A 21,612-nucleotide genomic window follows, 5' to 3' on the forward strand; every position below is an offset into this window, starting at 1 on the left:
TTCACAAATGCTGTATGTAATCCACAGGGTCGCCTCCTGGAGTGAAGTTTCCTTGGTAAAAGATTGCCACGTTGGCTCGCCCCGGTGCCCTGGAAGGTCCACCACTTGGATAATCACTAGACTGAGCCCTAAAAAGATCTAATCCCAGGTCACAGGTTCATTTCAAAATTGTTGCTCCAGGAAAAAACAGGAATGGGAAGAGCAGGAATAGGAAAGAACAGATTCTTGCTGAAGCTGCAAAAGTTGTCTCCGTTGCAATGGGCCTCCACGGGCGCAGTGAGAAGGGGTGAGGGAGGAGACAGCATCTCTGGGCATGTGCTGTGTGTCAGGCCCTCCGTTGCTACCTTGTCTACATTATCCAAACTGCCTATGACCCTGAAGGCAGCTGGGACCTGTCCCAAGTCACACAGCCAACAGGTGGCAGAGCCAAGATCAAAACCAGCTGAAACTACAAAACTCCAGACCTCCACCTGCCCCTGCTGCCGTTCTCTGTCATGGTGTGGTTGGCCCTTCAAGTCACTGCTCAAGGAGCAGGGCAGTGCAAGATGAGTGGTGTGGGCTCTGTAGTCCGAGTCCCAGGGCAATCTCAGGCTGCACTGCCTAACCATGTGACCTTGGGCAAGTTACTTAATGTGGCTGTGCCTCAGTTTTGTCATCTGAAAAATGGGAATAATAATGCTAAAACCCAGCCTCTGCAACTGTTGTGAGGATTAAATAAGTTAATATCTGTAAAGCCCTTAGAAAAGCACCTAAAAAATACTAGCTGACTAAGTATTATTATTTGAAAATTCATTTTTGGTTGTCCAAGCACACAACTCATGAGTGGACCATTTACATACAAAGAGTATGCTCTGAGCTATTCCACTGTGCCCTATATGTCTAAGAAAGTTTTAGATCTCCAAATGGATCGATAGCTCAAGCAAGATGACTGAGGTGGGAGGACAGTGCTCAGGGAGGGACTTGGGGAGAGGATGGAATCCTAAGACCTTGGGATCAGAACCCCTGCGAGGAATCCTCTCCTGCCTGGGCCTCTTGCTCCCGTGGCGCTGGGCTAGAGACTTGCACTGGGGCTCTGATAGCGAATCCCTCCAAGAAAGGTAACGGGAAGATCTCTCTCTCTCATTCAAAATGGTGTCCCATTTCTGACAAATATCACCTAGGTCTCATGAGTAAGATGTTAAAGTAGACGTTTCAACCAAGGTACCAACATCTGATCGATATCAGAAAACAAGGAGAGTTTAAGGCCAAAAAAAAAAAACTTGCAGAAATTTCAAAGTGGTGTCCTAGAAATGAAACATCTCACCCACAGCTGAATCCAAAAGGCTCAGGAGAGTGTGGACGGAGGAAGGGTTTTGTGAGCACGGCTGTGCTGTGCAAAGGTTATGGGTGTGGAATGCTTCCACTTACACTTAGGTCGAAAAGGAGTGATCAACTGCCCTGGGATGCCCAGGACTGAAGGGAATCCTAGACATGAGTTTTGCAGTGTTAAAACTGGGCAAATCTCGGACAAACCAGGACCACTGGTCACCGTAGTGAAGAACTAGGCTCTTTAATTCCACCACCTAAAGAGCCCGATTTGTGTCTGACGGAGCTCAGGGACAAACTGGACTGGGATATGACACCCCCCTAGAAATCTAAACTCAGCAAGCCACAGGGCAGATAGGGAAAAGCAGGGCTGAACTGGCAGCTGGTGACATGTCCACTGATGGCAGTGACAGGAACTGGAAGTGTTTCTAGGGAAGCAGGTGGGACTCCACTGAAAAGAGAGTGGGTCTGAGCCATCTTAAATCTCAAGAGGAGTGCTGGAAGGATGACAGAACAGAGCAAGCCAGTGTGGTGCATGGTACCAAAATACACAAGCAGAGGGCAATGGCCTCCTGGAAGACAACCCATCACCGTGAGAGTGTTCCCGGGGGCCACACGTGGAGAACCCACCATAATGCCCACAACAGCAAGGGCCCAGAGAATGCAAGGTCAGCCAGCTCATGACAGTGCCAGTCAACCAGAAACTTTCCTGCCACCTCTTACCTCTTGTCTCTGCCCTACTTCATGCCTGACCAGTCAGAAACTGTGGTTAACACAATGTAGACAACGGGGGTGGGGGTGGGGGAGGTTAAATTGAGGAAGCAGAGAACCATATGCTCTTCTCCCACTGCAAATATCAGTCTTCAGAGACCCCTGCTGGGGATGGGGTTGGGAGGAAGGGAGAGAGCCAGGGATTCACTAGATTTAACTTTAGATCAACTAGTTTTGATCAATGGGATGTTTTTAGTTTCTGAACTGAGATTGTAATTTGAAACAACCATAGGAATTTGTCTTATCCAAGAATATCCTGAAAAATCACGGGATTATCTGAATTTTAATCCAAGGTCAGAAGACAAGCTACTCCCACTGAAAACGTTTAAAGGGGGAGTGGGAAGCAAAAATAAACTAGAATTTATGCTCACGTCCCATACACCTTTCTTGTTCAATGTAAAATTTATACACAAAAGCCAGCTTCACCCAGTACTTAGTTGATGGATGAACTCAACATTCCATGAGTTTTGCAACCTGGGACAGAATACAAAACTTCTGTATTATTTTGAATTTTCATTCAAAATATAATGAACTTTCTGATATTTCTAAAATATCACGTAGACAATTTTGGGAAAATGTCAGTCATTTAAGGTATGCATGCATAATTTCCAGAGTTTTTAAACAAAAAAGTAGAGTCATACTATATACCAACAGCAATAACTATTTTCCCTTTCTTCAAAAAGGTAATAAAAGGGTGCATATGATATTTTAATGCAATCATAATATATATGTTTATATCCCTCGTTTGGCTTTAAAATTATATGAATCCACATAAAAGTAGAATGGGATTTGCCAGTTGAATCCACACAAAGATTTACAAATTTTTCTTAAGTGAAAATCACTAAATTTATCATTCAATATTGCTCATTTAAATCATAGTCAGTAGAAAATAAATATAATGTGATATTTAATTGGAAAACTTGTGCTATGCTTATTGGCCACAATCCCTGTTAAAAAGAAATAGTGCCTATATAGAGAAGCCACAGATGCCCACAAGAAGTTCTAGAACATAATTGCGTAAAATGAACTACCATGTAAGGAAAAGAAGCCTCAAAATGTAACTAGTTTATTGAACCTTAAATACTAGCGCAGCCTGAAAAGGAAAACTTACCCCAAATATAGGTAAAACAACCAAGCTAAATACCCACCATTATCTGTCCCTTTTCCTTGAGGTGAAAATGGGATCTGGGCGTCAGCCAGGGCACCTCGCCGCGGCCCACCTGTCCCCCCTCCCAAGGTGACAGTGTACAAGGCCTGCTCAGCTCGCACAGGGGCTTTGTGCTTTGTGCCGTCCTCAAGTAAACCTAACAACACATTTCAGGGCTGTGTCACATCCAATTTGGATACCTGTTTCTGCTACCTCCACATCCTGATAGTAAAACATGAGGTGACGAAGACCTCCAACGGCAAAAAGCTGATCGATCCTTTCAATCTGGGAAAAAGAAAAGGCAAGGTAAGGACTTTGTTCTGAATTAGAGAGCGCGTTGCAATCAGCATTTATGGTCGTCTTCCTACCTGAGGACTAACTACATCTAATGCAAACCACAGGGAAGGCATCTCATGTTTTTCATCATAAAAACCACAAAAGAATAAATGCTTCACGTAGTAAAGATTGAATTCAAAGAAGTAATTCAATTAATCATAAAAATATTTGCTACACATGCAAATAGAGATTGCCCCTCCATTTTTGCTAATTTCCTAACATGTTGAACTGTTGAACACAGACATAAATATCGATGAGTGTTTCATTTGCATTCAATTGCAGATCAGAAAGAGAGAACAAACCTTTCAAAACCTAGTCTAACTCACTAGAAATAATTATTAATATTAAACTTCAATAATCACTAAAAAATGCCGTGAGAACCCATGTGGCTCTGGAAGAGTCCAGCCAATAGCAACCTGGACCTCAGATCCATCCATGAGTTTCACTGGACACGGAGAGGTCTGCCGACTGGCCTGCTACCAATGAAAATACCTCTTTTAAATAGTCAATAGCACAGGTTCAAATTAAAATTAAAAGAAAAAGGATAAAATCTGATGGTGACTGTCAAAAAAAAGAAAATAATAAATGTTGGCAAGGATGTTGAGAAATTGGAACGCTTATGCGCTGTTCGTGGGAATGTAAAATGTCACTGTGGAAAACACTATGCCGGTTCCTCCAAATATTAAAAATAGAATTGCTGTATGATCCAGAAATTCCACTTCTGGGTATATACCCAAAAGAATTAAAAGCAGGGTCTTGTAGATATTTGTACCCCCGTGTTCATAGCAGCACTATTCACACTAGCCAAAAGGTGGAAGCAACCCAGCTGTTCATTGACAAATGAATGGATAAGCAAGATGTGGTACATACATACAATGAAATATTAATTAGCCTTAAAAAGGAGATAAATTCTGACACATGCTACAATATGATGAACCTTGAGGACATTTTGCTAAGTTAAATGAGCCAGTCCTAAAAAGACAAATACTGTATGCTTCCACTTATACGAGGTATCTAAAGTGGTCAAATTTACAGAGAGAAGGTAGAATGGTGGTTGCCAGGGGCTGGGGTGAGGGGGCAATGGAAAGTTGTTTTATGGTATGGAATTTCAGTTTTGCAAGATGAAAAGAATCCTGAACATTAGTTACACAACAATGTGAATATTCTTAAAACTACTGAACTGGACACTTAAACATGATTAACACCATAAATTTTATGTTATGTGTATTTTACAATTTAAAATAAAAAATTTTTAAAGGATAAACTCTAGCCTGAAAAATTTAAGTGTGAAAATAAGCCCCCTTCAGTTTCTATCATGTCACAGATAAAACTATGAAATATAAGGAAAAGCAAGTTGCCCTGTTTCCTTTGTTACATTTCCTTGCTTGAGAATGCTATGGGGATAACTAAAACATACTCCACGAGATTAATTTCCAAGCCAAGTATTGGAACTGCCCCTCTAGTCATGCTTGTAAGTCTAAGCCAGGATGTTTTCTTTAAACCTCCAGGTTTTGACATTCCTGGGTCCTGATTGTGACATAGCAGTATGACTTGGGGTCATACTGGGGTTCTTCCAATTCCGAACTTTTACTCGTTGGTCCCACCTGCATTATCTCGAATCCAGATGTCTAAATTGGAAGTAAGGTAGAGTTAAGCAACCCACTTCGAGAACAATCTCTCCAAGACTGACTCAGCTATGTGACTTTGTCTCCTGCAAAAAACATTATTTGCAGAAAATGCCTCCATTTTTTGCAAATAATGTTATCTACCTCTTGGTATTCTGAGGATTAAATGAGATAATAGATGAACATTGTGGGACAGAGCCAGGAGTGCAGTTTCCAGGCTCTCAGCCGCACGTGGAAAGGTGCTGGCTCAGGTAGTAAATGGCCATCAACTGTGATTGGATGGCCATCAGCTGTGGCTAGTTGGCCGTCAGCTGTAACCAGTGAGCCATTGGCCACTAATATAACTGCCGTGGCTACGCTAGCAGCAAATGGGGGCTAGCAAGAAGATGGTGGCTGAGCTAGCAAGCGTGGATTACACTTAGCACGGCGGATTGCAGCTAGCAAGTGAGGTTGGTTGGCAGAGAAAAGCGGACAGCAGGTGTGGATAGTGTGGCTCCTGCTTCCTGTGTCTCCAACCCAGCCGCCAGCAAGAATATAGTGGTATGACTCCCCTAACTATGGCTCCGTGGGTGTTCCTTTTTGGCCTCACCATGTCCTGCATTCTTACGTGGGGAGTGGGAACAGAGACTCTGCATGACACCCTGAATGACAACCATCACTTATAACAGAGACGGACACATGGTAAATATTCAATAACCACGTGCTGTGATGAGGGGGACGAAGAGGAGGAAAGGGACATTTTCTCAACACTGATTGATTCATCCTGTAGTTTAAACATATTAGTATTATCCACCCTTAACTGTCTCACTGACTCCGATTAACCCTACCAAAGTGACACAGCAAAAAGGAACAAAGCCAGCTGGAGCCGGCTCATACTGACTCATGACAGCCAACTGATCATGACTCCTCTCAACTTACCCTTTAGTAACATCACATCAATAGCCAAGACATGGAAACAACTGAAATGCCCATTGGTAGACGACTGGATTAAGAAACTGTGGTACATTTATCCAATGGAGTATTACGCAGCTGTCATGCGGGGGACCCTGCTCGCTGCGCCATTTGTCATGCAGGGCGTCCGGCGGGGGTCTCTGGTCCCGCTCCCCATACAAGAACGCAGGATATGGTGAGGCCAAAAAGGAACACCCACAGAGCCATAGGTAGGGGAGTCATACCACTTTATTCTCTCTGGCGGCACTATACTCTCACTGGAGGCTGGATACACACTGTCCGCAAACCGCCATCCACGCTTGCCAGCCCAGCCGCCATCTTCTTGCTAGCCCCATCCTTCTTCTCTCCTTCTCTTTCTCCTCTTAGCCACAGCAGTTATATTGTGGCCAATGGCTCACTGGTTACAGCTGACGGCCAACTAGCCACAGCTGATGGCCATGCAATCACAGTTGGCCATTTACTACCTGAGCCAGCACCTGTCTATGTGAGGCCGAGAGCCTGGAAACTACTCTCTGGGGCTCCGCCCCCACACTCCACCCCTACAGGCTCTCGCCTCACAATCTACGCGACAAGCGTCTTCCGCGAGGGGACCTGTGCGAGGAGCCTGGGGGTGAATGCAATATCCTGGACACAGCCAGGCTCTCTGGGCACAGCCAGGGTTTCTCAGGGCACCACCAGTGCTTCTGGGCACGGCCAGACTTCCTGGACTTCTTAGGGTACCACCTGTCTTCCCGGACACATCCAGGGTTTCTCAGGGCACCACCAGTACTCCTGGGCACAGCCAGACTTCCTGGACTTCTTAGGGTACCACCTGTCTTCCCGGACACAGCCAGGGTTTCTCAGGGCACCACCAGTACTCCTGGGCACTGCCAGACTTCCTGGACTTCTTAGGGTACCACCTGTCTTCCCGGACACAGCCAGGGTTTCTCAGGGCACTGCCACTTTCTCTGGGAACAGCCACACTTCCTGGACACAGCCAGGGCTCTCAGGGCACTGCCACTCTCTCTGGGAACAGCCCGACTTCCTGGGCACAGCCAGGGTATCTTCAGGACTCAGCCAAACTTCCTGGACTCAGCCAGGGCTCTACTCTCTCTGGGAACAGCCCGACTTCCTGGGCACAGCCAGGGTATCTTCAGGGCTCAGCCAGACCTCTCAGCGCACTGCCACTCTCTCTGTGCCTCTCAGGGTACCCTGCTGGAACAACAGCGACTCACAATCAAGGTGCTTACATATTCTCAATGGCGGCCAGTCAAGAGACAAAAGCAAATATCCCCCAGTTCCACTAACAACAGTTCCCAAACAAACAGTCAAGCGGTCCATTAAATTAGGGATGGAAGGCAATTTCCCATAGTCCATAGTCATTCGCCAGGACTGTCCTGGGGGTGAGGGACGACCTTGACCTCACCCTCATCTCCCACGGAGGACTCAGCAAGCGTTACCTCCTGGGACTACAAGTCCTGCATCCGGGCTGCCTGAGCAGGAACTTCCCGGCCCACAGGGCTGCAACGACCTTCGCTTTCTCCGGCCTGTGCTGGTTGGGGAACCGTCCACATCTTTCCACCTCTCCACAGGGCTCCATCTCTGCAGCAGCTGCATGGCTTTTCCTGTGCTGGTGGGAGAACCGTCCACGTCCTCCCACCCCTCCACGGGGGTCCAGCTCTCCGGCAGCTGCTCCTCCTGGTCTTCCTCAGACTGGGTGTTCACACGCACAAACTACTCCACCGTCCTTTGGAGAGCTTTGGCTGGCACCATATCCTGCCGACTACGCCATGTGTCATGCGGGGGACCCTGCTCGCTGCGCCATGTGTCATGCGGGGGACCCTGCTCGCTGCGCCATTTGTCATGCAGGGCGTCCGGCGGGGGTCTCTGGTCCCGCTCCCCATACAAGAACGCAGGATATGGTGAGGCCAAAAAGGAACACCCACAGAGCCATAGGTAGGGGAGTCATACCACTTTATTCTCTCTGGCGGCACTATACTCTCACTGGAGGCTGGATACACACTGTCCGCAAACCGCCATCCACGCTTGCCAGCCCAGCCGCCATCTTCTTGCTAGCCCCATCCTTCTTCTCTCCTTCTCTTTCTCCTCTTAGCCACAGCAGTTATATTGTGGCCAATGGCTCACTGGTTACAGCTGACGGCCAACTAGCCACAGCTGATGGCCATGCAATCACAGTTGGCCATTTACTACCTGAGCCAGCACCTGTCTATGTGAGGCCGAGAGCCTGGAAACTACTCTCTGGGGCTCCGCCCCCACAGCAGCCATAAAGAAGAATGAAATCTTACCATTTGCAACAACATGGATGGACCTATAGGATATTATGCTAAGTGAAATAAGTCAAATGGAGAAAGACAAATACCATATGATCTCACTTATATGTGGAATCTAAAGAATAGAATAAATGAGCAAACTAATCAGAAACAGTCTCAGAGACATAGAGGAAAAGCTGAGGGTTGCTAGATAGGAGGGGGGTGGGGATGAGGGAGAAGGTGAGGGGATTAGAAAGTACAAATCGGTAACCACAAGATTGACACAGGGATACGAAAGACAGTTGGGGAATATAGTCAATAATGTTGTAAAGATTTGGTAGGGTGTCAGATGGTCACATGTCTTATTAGGGAGACCACTTCATGGATGGTGTAGATGCCTGACCACTGCAGTGTACATCGCCATCAGAATTGTGGAAATGACAAAGATAAGTACCCCCATTCACCATAAAGAGCTGGAGAACCCCAAGCTCATTCTGCCACTAGCTGGACAGAATCAGACTGGAGTCCTGTGCATGTTAAAACAGGCCCCCTCCTCGAAGGCCCCGCATGGGATCCCCAGAGGACAGTGTCAGTTGACCCTCTGTGCCCTCCATAGCAAGTCCGTGAGCTCACAAATGCATCGCACCTGATTCCCTTCCAGAATGGCATCCTCCACTGAGGTTTTGTTCAGGTCCAGGCAGGAAGCTACAATTGCAAATACGTAGTCATGCCGACCGTCCAAACGCGCCCGCCTCGCTTCCTTTTCCTCCTTCAGCCTTTGCTACAAGAAAGGAACAAAAATGTTATGTGGCAACCGCTAGTCTCCAATAAATTCATTTTGTAATAATTTCATGCTATAGTTCTTTTTTCAAGTCTCGAGTATTCAGGTAGCAGGCAGCTTCATGGTACCTGACTTTATAGACTGCCTTCTATTTTTAGAAATAATGTTATTTCTATTATGAAAACAACATGGGCCCATTGTTTTGAAATGCTTACAAGAGAAAAGCCAAACGAAATAAAAATAATCTGCCATCCAGAAATTATTACTGTTAACATTTTGTTCTAAATCTCTACAGACTTATTTCTATGTATATGTAAGCTTTCAACACACACACACACAAAAAGATCCCCATCTTTGTAAACATTCCCTAAGCCATTAAAGAAATATTCTTCTACACTATCTCCTGTCTTTATTGTTTGTCTACAGATTCATATCATCTTGAAATGAATTTCTGAATACCACTGATCACTTTTAAACTGATGATTAACTGCAATAATAAAGCATGTTCAATATAACCAGTGTTAGCAGTTTGAGGCATATCTTTCCACATGCACTATGCTCACACAAACATATGCAAACATATACACACATCTCCACATTATACTATAAAATTTTTCATGCATTTTTCCCTTAATAATGCATCACAGGCTTCTTTCTAGTTTAATACAGACTATTCAAATCTGTGTAATAGTTGCAAAACATTCAGTAATATGGATGGACCATAATTTATTCAACCATTTCATCAGTAGTGAACATTCAGCTTCCAACTTATTAAATTAAGTAAATTTCTTTTAATGCCAGCTAGTAGCATCCACTAGGAAGAGGAAAGGTGGGCCCTCTGGATCCCTTCATCTGGTCAACAAACAGTTTTTAAACCCCAAGTGTGTCCCAGCACTACAGAGGCAAACGCTACCCACTGACTTCAAAAAAGCTCACAGCCTGGTTGGCCGGATGTGAGCAAAAATGTGACAGGATGGTGTTACGGTTGTTTGGGGGCCATCAGATTTATGCCGGGACATGTATGGGTCTTCGGAGAAGTGGCACAAAAGAGGATCCCTTACTCTAGCCTGGGGCTGAGGAGGGGTACAGGGGGTAATACAGGAAAACTGTCAGGAAGAGGTGACTAGAGCCTAGAGTTAAAGGATGACAGAGGCATCTCTGCCTGTGCAAAGGCCAAGAGGCATAAGAATACATAGCACATTCTGGAAACCAGAAGGCAGCCAAGATGGCCACACTAAAAAGGACTGGAAAGACGTGATGGGAAATGAGAAAGATGTCAGATCATAAAACATCTCATGGGCCACATTAGAAGGTTTAGACGTTGTCTGAGGTCCATAGAGGATCACTGATGAGTTCAAATCAGGAGAGATGTTTAGCTGGCCAAACGGCATCATAAAATCAGTTATTCTGACAGCAGTGTGGAAAGTGGACTAGAGCGATGCAAGCCTGGAAGCAGGAAGGGCAGTCAGGTAGATGACTGGAGGTGGCATCTCCAGAGCCTACGACAGACCATTGGGACTGTGGAGCCAGGGCTCAAGGAGAAATTGCACTGCAGATACAGAGATAGAGGTTCTCAGTCCAGCACAACTGAGGTTATGGGCCAGACCATCCCTGTTGTGAGGCGTGGCCCTGTGCACTGCAGGGTGTTTAGCAGCTTTCTTGTTCTATACCTTCGAGGTGCTGGTAGCTCCCCACCACCAAACTGTAAGAATGAAAAATGTCTCCAGACATTGCTAAACGTCCCCTGCATGACAAAATCACCCCCCACTGAGAACCAGTGAAATAAAATAATTATGATAGACATACATAGACAGTGTATACTATAAATGTCATTTTCTAGCGGGGGGGTGGGGTGGGGGAGGTGCAGAACCTGCCCAATTTTGATATCAGCCCTTTAATCCAGGAAATGGTATGGGCATAGTAGTTATTCAATAAATATTAGTAAAATTAGTGAATAAATCAGTGTAAACCATGAGTGCAGATATGACTTTCAAAGAAAGTCATGGACAGTGAATAAATAAGGTAAAGAACTCTGGGGAACACCAATATGCCAGGGGCAAGGAGGGAAAGAGGAACAAATGAAGAAGGCTGAGGATAAGTGGGAAGAGAGATAGAAAGGAAAGCAGGAGGCAGCACCACCGATAAACCACAGAGAGTGGCCAGTAGTGCTAATGCTCTAAATGGTTGGTTGGGTCAGTTAGGATAGCCCTCATCATTGTGTTTACAAGATGGCTACAGCATCCCACCGCTCTTCTGTAATGTGACCATGCCACTAATCTAGCGAGAGAGAGACTCTATTTCTCTCCTCTTGAATTTGGCTTGCCTTGTGACCAGTTTTCACCAAAAGATTAAGGGGAGAACTGTAAACCTTCCTAGACTGGTTGTTAGGAGACCTTCGGCTTCTGCCTTTGCACTTGGGAATGCTCCCTGGGAACCCAGCCACCATGCTGTGAGAAGGCCAAACCACATGGGGAAAACACACGGAGAAACAACCAAGGTGTGGGGACAGAGCCAGGAGTGCAGTTTCCAGGCTCTCCGGCCTCACATAGACAGGTGCTGGCTCAGATAGTAAATGGCTATCAACTGTGATTGGATGGCCATCAGCTGTGGCTAGTTGGCCGTCAGCTGTAACCAGTGAGCCATTGGCCACTAATATAACTGCCGTGGCTACGCTAGCAGAAAATGGGGGCTAGCAAGAAGATGGTGGCTGAGCCTGCAAGCGTCGCAGTGAGGGCTGTGAACAGTGTGGCTCCTGCTTCCTGTGTCTCCAACCCAGCCGCCAGCGAGAATATAGTGGTATGACTCCCCTACCTATGGCTCCGTGGGTGTTCCTTTTTGGCCTCACCATGTCCTGCGTTCTTATGTGGGGAGCGGGAGCAGAGACCCTGCAGGCCGCCCTGCATGACAAATGGTGCAGTGAGCAGGTTCCCCCGCATGACACAAGGCATCCAGTCAACATCCCCAGTCGACCTCCTAGCTGACACCCCAGCAGAACTTTCAAGCTGTCATGGAAATGCCAAGCCTAATCAAGCCTGAAGCTGACCACAACCCAAGCAATGCCCTGTGAAACAGAAGAACAGCCCAGCAGAACCCAGTCAACCACAGAATCAGGAGGAATAACACAGGTGTTGCTGCTTTGGGCCATGGAGCCTGATGTGGTTTGTTACGCAGCAGGAGATGACACAGTAACCCTTGTTAGAATCATTTCATTGGTTGGATAGAAAGCAAATGGATTGTAGACTTGAGAAAAGGATGATTGGGGAAAGAGAACTATAAAGCTACTGGATAGAAACTACTCTTTCTAGAAACTCCATGATAAGCGAAAGAGGTGTAGCACTAGTAGATTTAGGGGAATTTAGAATCAATGAAGAACTATTTAAGATACAAAAAACTTTAGAAAAACTAAATAGTGAAAAGTTGGGGATTTCAGAGTGATTGAAAGTTCATCGCTAGACCTATGCAATTTACATTCCTTTTTCTGCTTCTGAAAGAACTACTTTAAAAGAAGTTGGGGTGTGGGGTGGGGGGTAAAAGTTAAAAAAAAGGAAAAAAAAAACTAAACAATATACCTATTTTCTTACCATTTCTCCAAAAAGAAACTAACACTAACACAAGTCCTGACACAAAATATACATTCTATAACGGTCAAATAGAAATAAATTTAAAACTTTTTTCAAATGTGGCTAAAACCAGGAGGATGTCCTGTTGTTTTGACTACTTTCTATGTTCCTGGCAGGGAGGAATAAAATGCTTTCCTCAGAGTGATCTCTCTGAGTTTGTACTAAATGTCTTCAAAAGCTTAAGGACACAGTGGGCAACTGGAAGAGCCAGGAATAAGCAACAAAAAACAAGATGGCAAATGCTGGGCAACCAAAAAGAAATAAAAGAAGTGGAGAGCCAAAAGGGTCAGGATGTGGCACAACTGAAGGTTTCCAAAGAATATGGAAACTGAAATAAGATGCTGCCATGGCAACACTTTATAAGTTTCCAAAGGAGATATATATATATCCTTTACTCTGCTAGAACATATATATATAATATATATACATATATACAATATACATATTACATATAATATATTATATATGTGTGTGTGTGTGTGTATGTTCTAACGGAGTAAAGGAGATGTTGATTCCTAAAATAGAACACTAATTATTCTATTTTTACTTAAATATCACAGAGGAAAAAAACCTCCAAGGCAGTTTATGACTACAAAGCAAATTATCAATGTGCTTTTTAAACTAAATGTTTTCAGAGCTATATGAAAAAGCATGTTAGGCATTGAGTATGTTGCCACATACACTGATTGTCCTGTCTGCCAATGAGAAGTAGCATGAAGTAAACCCCAGTGCCGTGTAGATGAAAGACCACAATGATGATCAGTCTCAACTTTCACTGACTTACACTAAGGTATCCTGGTACCATGAGGGACTTCGTGGGGTTTTTTTACTACCACAAAAAAGTCAATAATATCAAGCAAATATTTAGTGATCAGCCCAGTGCATTGTCAGTCCATGAACTTAAAGCTGCAGCTTTGTGGCTGCTAGGGAACTGCAGCCACACTTGTCAGATGACTAGCTGTCTCGTGGTGGCTTGTCCTGCTGGCCTTTGGAACGTGTAGGACACTTACAGAGAGAGGGCGGGGTGGGGTTAAGAAGGAGAGAGGCAAACTATGGAATTTGTTTTTTTTCAGAGTCACATTCAAATTGTTTTGCATTGCATGAACAAGCACAACTGACGGGGGTGGGGAAGATGGCCAGAAACCTATCTGATGTCTAAGGAAATCTGGAACATATGATTAAAACATTTCAGCAATCTGGTGACAAGGTATATTACTACCGCCTTGGAATGAAAGAATGACTAACGTGCTCTCTCACATGAAATAGATGCTGCTTCCAAGGTGAGACAATTTCATGTAGACTAACAAGGCTGGGTGTCAGAGTGGGGTCACAGGTTCCAGTGCCAGCTCTGCCACTAATTGCAAGCCCTTGCATCTGCCATTTAACCTCTCCAGGCTTCAGTTTCCACAACTCTAAAATCAAAGTGTGGTACCAGGTGACAGCTAAGCTCCATTCCTTTTCTAACCCTGAAGCCATTTCCCATTGGTTCAAAAGTCAACACAGACCAGAGAACTTGAGATTTTAATGCATGAACCCCAACAAAGACCCATGGCCATGCTCTTTCACAATAAAACTCTGTGACTTCTTCTTATGACAAACCCATCCACCCTTTTTTTTTTTTTCTCTTTAACTGGAGAACCCAAACCCAACTCTACATGTTTGTGTCCATAAACTGTGTATGAACTACACACATTTCATTTTGGCTCAAGGTTGATAACCCCCCACTACATGAAAGACCTCACCCTCATGGGTAAAATGGAGCGAAAAGTCCAACTTTAAAGGTATCTGTGAAGATTAAATTGGGTGCAATCTTGAGATAATAACACGAAGTCAACCAGCACTTGAATTAAAATGGCAGGGCCAAGGCTTTCACCCTGGACATCAAACTTCAGGTAAAACAAAATATTTTAATGATGATTTTTTTAATCGCACATATGTTCAAGCTCCCTCCGTCCTTAGAAAGCTGGGCCCAGGTGGCAGTTGCCTCAGACCCAGGCTCTCCCCACTGACAACACAGGCAGCCAACAGTGGGCGGAGGACGGAGCCTTCAGGTCCAGGAGCCCCTTTCCGGCTGCGCAGGGACACCCTTTCCCCAACCTTCAGGAGGGAGTCAGAGGACATTTTGCTCTGTTTGCCCTGGTTGTATTGTTAGGTATGGATGTGCTAATCATCATTTGCTTACTGTGCTTAGGTCGCATGGTCACAAAAGCCCTAGGAAGCAGACATTATTATCGCCACACAAGGAAATCGAGACTATGAACCATTAACAATTTTTCCAAGTGGCAGAATTGGAAACCAAGCTCTGATGTATGTGCAGGGCCAAGCCTAGACATGAGGTGTCCCAGACAGCTAAGAATCTTGCACCCATTCAAATTATTCCATAAACATTTCTTCTTTAAATCCACTGAAGGGTTATGGAGGGCACACAGTGGGGAGATCCCATATACATTGCATGGCTTACAGAAGGAGTTGTGGGTGGGAACTGGAGTTAACTAGCTCCATTTTCTGAGTTACACTGGTGACATTTTATGCCAGGATGGACTGTTGCCCAGCTGGCATGCCCTGTGTCCAGCTCTCCCACTGCACTCCTGTGTCTCAGCAAACGGTAACCCCCCGCCCCACTGTCAACTCCTAAAAGAGCATAGAAGGTGGGTTCCCTGATGGGGCAGCCAGTAGGCTAGCCTCCATGCTTCTCCCACTCCTCGTCACTTCCCCTGAACAACACTTTTATCCTGTTATCCTGTACACTATGTCACCCTGTACACGCCAGGCTCACATACGATGCCTTTGCACAGTGAAGCGTGTAGGTCCAGGAACAGGTTCTGGAGGCAAAAAATAGTTCTTTGTATTAAAAAAAAAAAGTTTTTCTAAGTTGACATAATTAGCCTTGTTGCAGGTCTGAATCTGAAAAGGGGGGAAAGATCTGTTTTAACAATGGTGTGTGGCATATTTTTGAATAAATACATTTCTGTCTGTTTGATTCGGGTGTTTTGTTCTTTCCTGTAAACGTATGCACATAGCATGTAAGAAACATAGTGGAAGAGAGGAGAATGCAGATTAAAATCCTCACTGGAGATAACTGTAAATAATGTGGAGTCTGTGAGTTGCAGTTGAAACCCCTTCTCTTAGGTGACCACACTGAAAACTTCTGGACTGATTTCGCTTCGGCTCTCAATACCAGTATCAATCTCAAGTCCCCAGAGAATTCAGCACCTGAGGAACCTAGTGCTAACAAGACCAAGGACGTAGGGTTGCTCGTCTTAGGCCAGTTCGCTTCACTGTTCCATTTTCCCCAACTAGGGACGAATCAGGGAACATCCAGGAGCAGAAGGGAAAATTACTCAAAGTGTCTGCCGAGCGGAAAGGCCTGATTAGCAGTACAACATGTATTCTTTTTCTTTTTTTAAAGGAGGATACCCAAAGGGCTGGTTTAGCTCACCTATCTAATATACATACGTATATATATAAAATCTGATCCTGCTTACTCCTGAGCAGCAAAATAAATGTCAACTGAATCTCACCATTCCTATAAGTGTATCAGCCCCATAGAAAGTGATGTTTTCTATTTGGATTTTTGCGGTATCTCCAGTATGCAGAACAGTACGTAGTGGAGCCTCCATTGATAGTTTATCAGTGGTAAATTAACCAAATTAATCATTTTACAAGTCACTCGGGTAATCAAAGGCGGGAACAATTTTTTTCAGCTCAATGTGAGTCTATGACGGCAGTCTCTGAATTCAGTCAATAAGCCCCTAGGTCTTCCATGGCGTTATAACTCCAGGGTAAACCACTGCACAAAATTCTGCCATTAGTATGGAGGATAACTCTCTCTCTCAATTCACAGCACATACAGCTGACCTCGCGTAGCCTACCTCCCATTTAAATGTGCTAAGTTATGGAAACCGAGAAGAACAGCAGTTCTACTCATGGGCATTTAGAACCATATCTACAAAGTTAACCCAATTTCCTTGTCTTCCAACAAAGACAAGCACCCCTCTTTGTCTCCCAGCATTTTCCTTCCAACCCACAGGGCCCGTTTCCTCACTGGAAGAGGCTGCTTTGTGATGCTTCCTGGACCCTCCGAACCTGGTCTTTCATTGGCTGGGAGAACCACAATTTAGCAACTCTCTGCTCCCAACTGTGCTGTTTCCATCTTGCCTTTTCTTCCTCCCGTTTCATTTCATGTCTCCAGGTGAAGGGCCACAGCTGCAAAAGAAGCACCGTACCTCCTTCCCACATCAAGAGCACTTCAGCAAAGTGGTTTCTGGAAGGGAAAGACACTCCAGGCTGGCTAATCCACTCACAGCAGGTGCTACAGTGAAGCCCTCCCTTCTGTCACAAGAGCCGCACTGCCTCTCCATTGCAAAGAGAGAGCACTTAAACGGAGAAGGTCCTGTCAGTTTTCTGGTGTCCTAAAGCGTAAGCTCTGGGATCTTGTCTATTTTCGCTGTAGTTTCCAGGGCCCCTCAGTCTCCCCCATTTACTAACTCCCTTACCTGTCATTCTTTCCAAGCAAATAAAGATCCCCTCTCTACCTTTTACCTTGGATTTTTCACCCAAGCCAACCCAAAATTTCCTGTAGGGGTAGGCCCATCACCACAACCACCTCTGCCCCCAACATTCCATCATCCAAATTCTAACCTAGAGTTTGTTTTCTGCACACCAAGTTCCTGGACCTGCTCGAGACAGTGGATCTTCACGGGGCCATATATTCTATATTCCCTCCAACGCCACAGTGGTTTTACTCCAAAATCATGTTTTACTAGATTCTTGCAGAATTCCAAGAGCCCCCTCTGGCAGCAGGGACCATGTAATTCAATTTCACCTACATACTAAAAAATATATGTGTCACCATTCACGTTATATATGACACAAGGGTGAAATTCCCAAACTTCCCTCATCCATCACAATAAACCAGTGCTTAAAGCTGGCTGCTCATTAGAACCCCGTGGGTGCTTTAAAGGCCTGATGTCTGGGGCTCCCACCCCCAAGAAATCCTGCCTTCTCTTGTCCAGAGTGGGGCCGCAGCAGTGCCATTTCTCAAAAGCTCCTCTGGCGATTCCAATGTGCAGCCCAGCCCGAGAACACTGCTCCAGAGGAAATCACTGCACAAATCGTTCATCACTGCTTAGTACTGCCAGGTTCTCACTTAAGGGAGGAACTTAAGAAAGTCCAAGGACATAAATTTTGGGTCCCTCTTTTTTTCTTTTTCCTCATTAATGGAGTTGTGCAAACCTTGGTAGGAAAAACAACTTTGAACTCCCACCTCCACGAGCCCTGGAAGTGTTCTTCCCCACCGTGTCATGGACCACAGCGCCTGGCCCCAAACAGGCACTCGACAGCTGTTTGTGGAATGGGTGAATTTTACGCTTAGAGGCACATTCTCCCAGGGTCTGGCAATGGTGTGACTGCCATATGGGCACCTTGGGCTTTGACTCATTCAGGATCAAGGGTACTCACTTAGGCCACGACAAATGGTACGCGTCTACTCCCCACTCCCCAACTACACCCTCGAGCTTCCTGACACTCCAAGGAAACTCTTTTGACTTCGTGTATGTTAAATGTGTTCACCGGGCCAAACATGTCTGGGCCTGATTAACAGATGATGCTGAAACCGGTTTGGCTGTTTTGCCAGAGAATAGCAAACCTGACATCCTTCCAACTTGCAAAAGATATCTGAGAGCAAAGGTTCTTTTTTGTCTTGGCTCCTCCTGTGCCACCCAGGGAACAATGGCCGCCCCCCTGCAGAGTTTCTGAGCAGGGGAAGGAGTTGTGCCTCCCCAGAGGAGCAGCCCTCTCTCTCCCCCCACAGGGGAGAATCACTGTTTGGAGAAACCTAGCAATCTGAAATCTGATGACAAACACTCCCTCGCATCAAACCATAGAGTGCAAAGCATGACCATACACATCTGTGCAACAGGGAGCCAACTCGCCTCCATTTTAAAGCCAGCTTGCAATGAGGTGAATTTAAGTCAAGGCAACTATCATAAATCTTTCCTTTTTTTTCCGCTCAAAGTCAACAGAGGCAACGAGCAAAATTACATATTTCAGTTTCATGTTAGGGGAGGAAAGAAAAACAGAATCTGTAAGTGTGGAGTTCGTGTCCATTGTACACCTGTAAGTTGGTGAGACACATTCTTCATCTATGAGAAAAGCAGAAAGGAGGCAGACATCATATCTGGGCCATATTTCTGCAAATAAGTCAGTAAATATACACAAAATAATTTCAAGTTTTTTCATGGAAAAGAATCTGTGTGTATTACAAAAGAAAAAGGATATATGGCTTGACTTTTCTAAACCTACAGGGATTATGGCACATTTGGTTGTTATTTGCATGTATATTCTGGATAAAATCAATTATTTTATTATAATAACCTAATTATAATATAGCATCATTACAGTAAGAGTTCCAGACCAAGGTTAAATATAGAGAGATTTATAGCTTTGGAATCTTTATAGCTTTGGAAATTAAGTAGTTTTGGAATCTTTGTCATTGATCATTTTAGGTCACCACGTTATAATTTAATACTTTGTCATATCAGTGCATTAAATAGAATATGCAGTCATTATTTACATAATATAATGCAACATTAAAGTAATTCTGTGAATATCATACTTCAGTGCAGTGAACAGAATGGCATCCTAAATATATGAATGAAACCTCAAAAAAACTTAACAGTTTCCCAGAAAGGCAGCTTGTACCAAGGAAGACATGAATTCATTAATTATACTCACAACTTTATCATTGATTTTAATGTTTTAGACTTGGTAGTAAAGTACAGGAAAATTGTTTAGGTATGTCAAAAGTTTAATTCGTTCAATTAATCGCACAAGCATAAATGAGGAAGTATTAGTACCAGGTTCTGTGTTACGGGGAGACTATTTTAAAATGTAGAGAACAATGTCGTTGTCCTGCAGGAACTCACAAGCTAGTGAGGTAAAGAGACACGGGGACAAACGTCACTTCCCTACAGAGATGTGATGAGGACTCTAGCAGGCACAAAAGTGAGATGCCAAGAGGGCACAGGGAAGGGAGCCCTGCCTCTTCAAAGTGTCAGGAAGGCTTCACAGAAGACAGAAAAATAAACAATCCAATCCAAAAAATGGGCAGAGGACCTGAAGAGACATCTCTCCAAAAATTACATACAGATTGCCAATAGAAATACAAAAAGATGCTCAACTTCACTAGCTATTAGGGAAACGCAAATGAAAACCACAATGAGATACCACCTCACTCCTATCAGATGGCTATTTTCAACAAGACAAGTAAAAACAAGTGTTGGACAGGTTGTGGGGAAAAGGGGACTCTCGTGCAGTGTTGGTGGCTCGACAATGGGTATAGTTGCTGTAGAAAACAGCATGGAGGTTCCTCAAAGTACTGAAAATAGAGTAATCATACGACCCAGCAATTCCAGTCTGGGGTATTTACCCAAAGAAATCCAAAGAACTAATTCAGAAAGATGTGTGCACCCCTATGTTCATTATTCACAATAGCCAATGCCTGGAGGCAATCTAGGTATCCAGCGATAGATGAATGGATAAAGAAGAGGTGGCATACACAATGGACTGTTACTAAGCAATAAAGAAGAATGAAATTCTGCCATTCGTGACAACATGGATGCACCTAGAGAGTATTATGCTAAGTGAAATAAGAGAAAGACAACACTGCATGATTTCACTTATATGTGGAATTTTTTAAAAAATCAAAATAAACAAAAACAGACTCATAGAAACAAAGAACAAACTGATGGTTGCCAGAAGGAAGGGGAGTGGAGGGTGGGAAAGGTGAAGGGGTATATAGTCAATCATAGTGTGATGGCTTTGCAGGCTGGCAGATGGTTCCTGGGCTTAGTGTGGTGAGCACATCATGAGATGTACAAAGGTCAAGTTACCATGTTGTACACCTGGAACTAAGTTTTTATTAGTTTCAGGTGTATAAAGCAATGTACTACCTTAGATGTTTACATCCCTCACAAAGTGATAACCCCCCCAAGTCTACTACCCCTCTGACATCGTATATAGTAGTTACAATACCATTGACTATATTCCCTATGCTGTACTTTACATCCCGGGACTATATATATGATATATATATATAGTATATATATATATATCATATATATGTGTGTGTGTGTGTGTGTATAATATTATAGGTGACATTCATTATTGTTCAGCTTCACCTTCAGGTGTACAGAGCACTGATCAGGCATCTTCACCATCCCTGAAGTGGTTTCCCTAATAAGACAAGTGTCCATTGGATACTCTACAAAGTCTTTACAACATTATTGATAATATTCCCCATACTGTATTTCATATCCCCATGATTATATTGTGACTACTAATTTATACTTCCTAATCTCTTCACCTTCTCCCCCATCCCCACCCCTCTCCCATCTAGCAACCATCAGTTTTTTCTCTATGTCTCTGAGTCTATTTCTGTTTAGTTTGCTCATTTATTCTGTTCTTTAGATTCCATACATAAGTGAGACCATATGGTATTTGTCTTTCTCAGTCTGACTTATTTCACTTAGCATAATATCATCTAAGGCCATCCACGTTGTTGCAAATGGTAAGATTTCATTCTTTTTTATGGCCAAGTAATAATCCATTGTATAAATGTACCAGTTTCTTTATCCAATCGTCTATGGATGGGCATTTCTGTTGTTCACATATCTTGGCTATTGCGAATAGGGCTGCAATAAATATAGGGTGCATATATTTTTTTGAATTAGTGTTTTGGATTTCTTTCGATAAGTACCCAGGAGTGGAATTGCTGGGTCATAAGGTAGTTCCATTTTCAATTCTCTGAGGAACCTCCATACTGTTT

At 44.2% G+C, this 21,612-nt stretch overlaps 1 protein-coding gene across 5 annotated transcripts in view; it reads right to left on the bottom strand.

Moving 5' to 3' along the window:
* Nucleotides 1–21,612, bottom strand: part of DNAH5 (dynein axonemal heavy chain 5) — a 244,682-nt gene that overhangs the window by 186,821 nt on the left and 36,249 nt on the right. For all 5 annotated transcript variants that reach the window (XM_074329069.2, XM_088796437.1, XM_019713456.3 and 2 more), the window contains exons 2-3: nt 9,031–9,165; nt 3,424–3,508 (exon numbers count right to left, since the gene is read on the bottom strand). In XM_074329069.2, coding sequence (XP_074185170.2) covers nt 3,424–3,508; nt 9,031–9,165 — 220 coding nt within the window. The remainder of the gene's footprint in view (nt 1–3,423; nt 3,509–9,030; nt 9,166–21,612) is intronic.

Source organism: Rhinolophus sinicus, chromosome 3, assembly GCF_057876585.1.
Source record: "Rhinolophus sinicus isolate RSI-liver-muscle chromosome 3, RSI-T2T, whole genome shotgun sequence".
Lineage (NCBI taxonomy): Eukaryota > Metazoa > Chordata > Mammalia > Chiroptera > Rhinolophidae > Rhinolophus > Rhinolophus sinicus.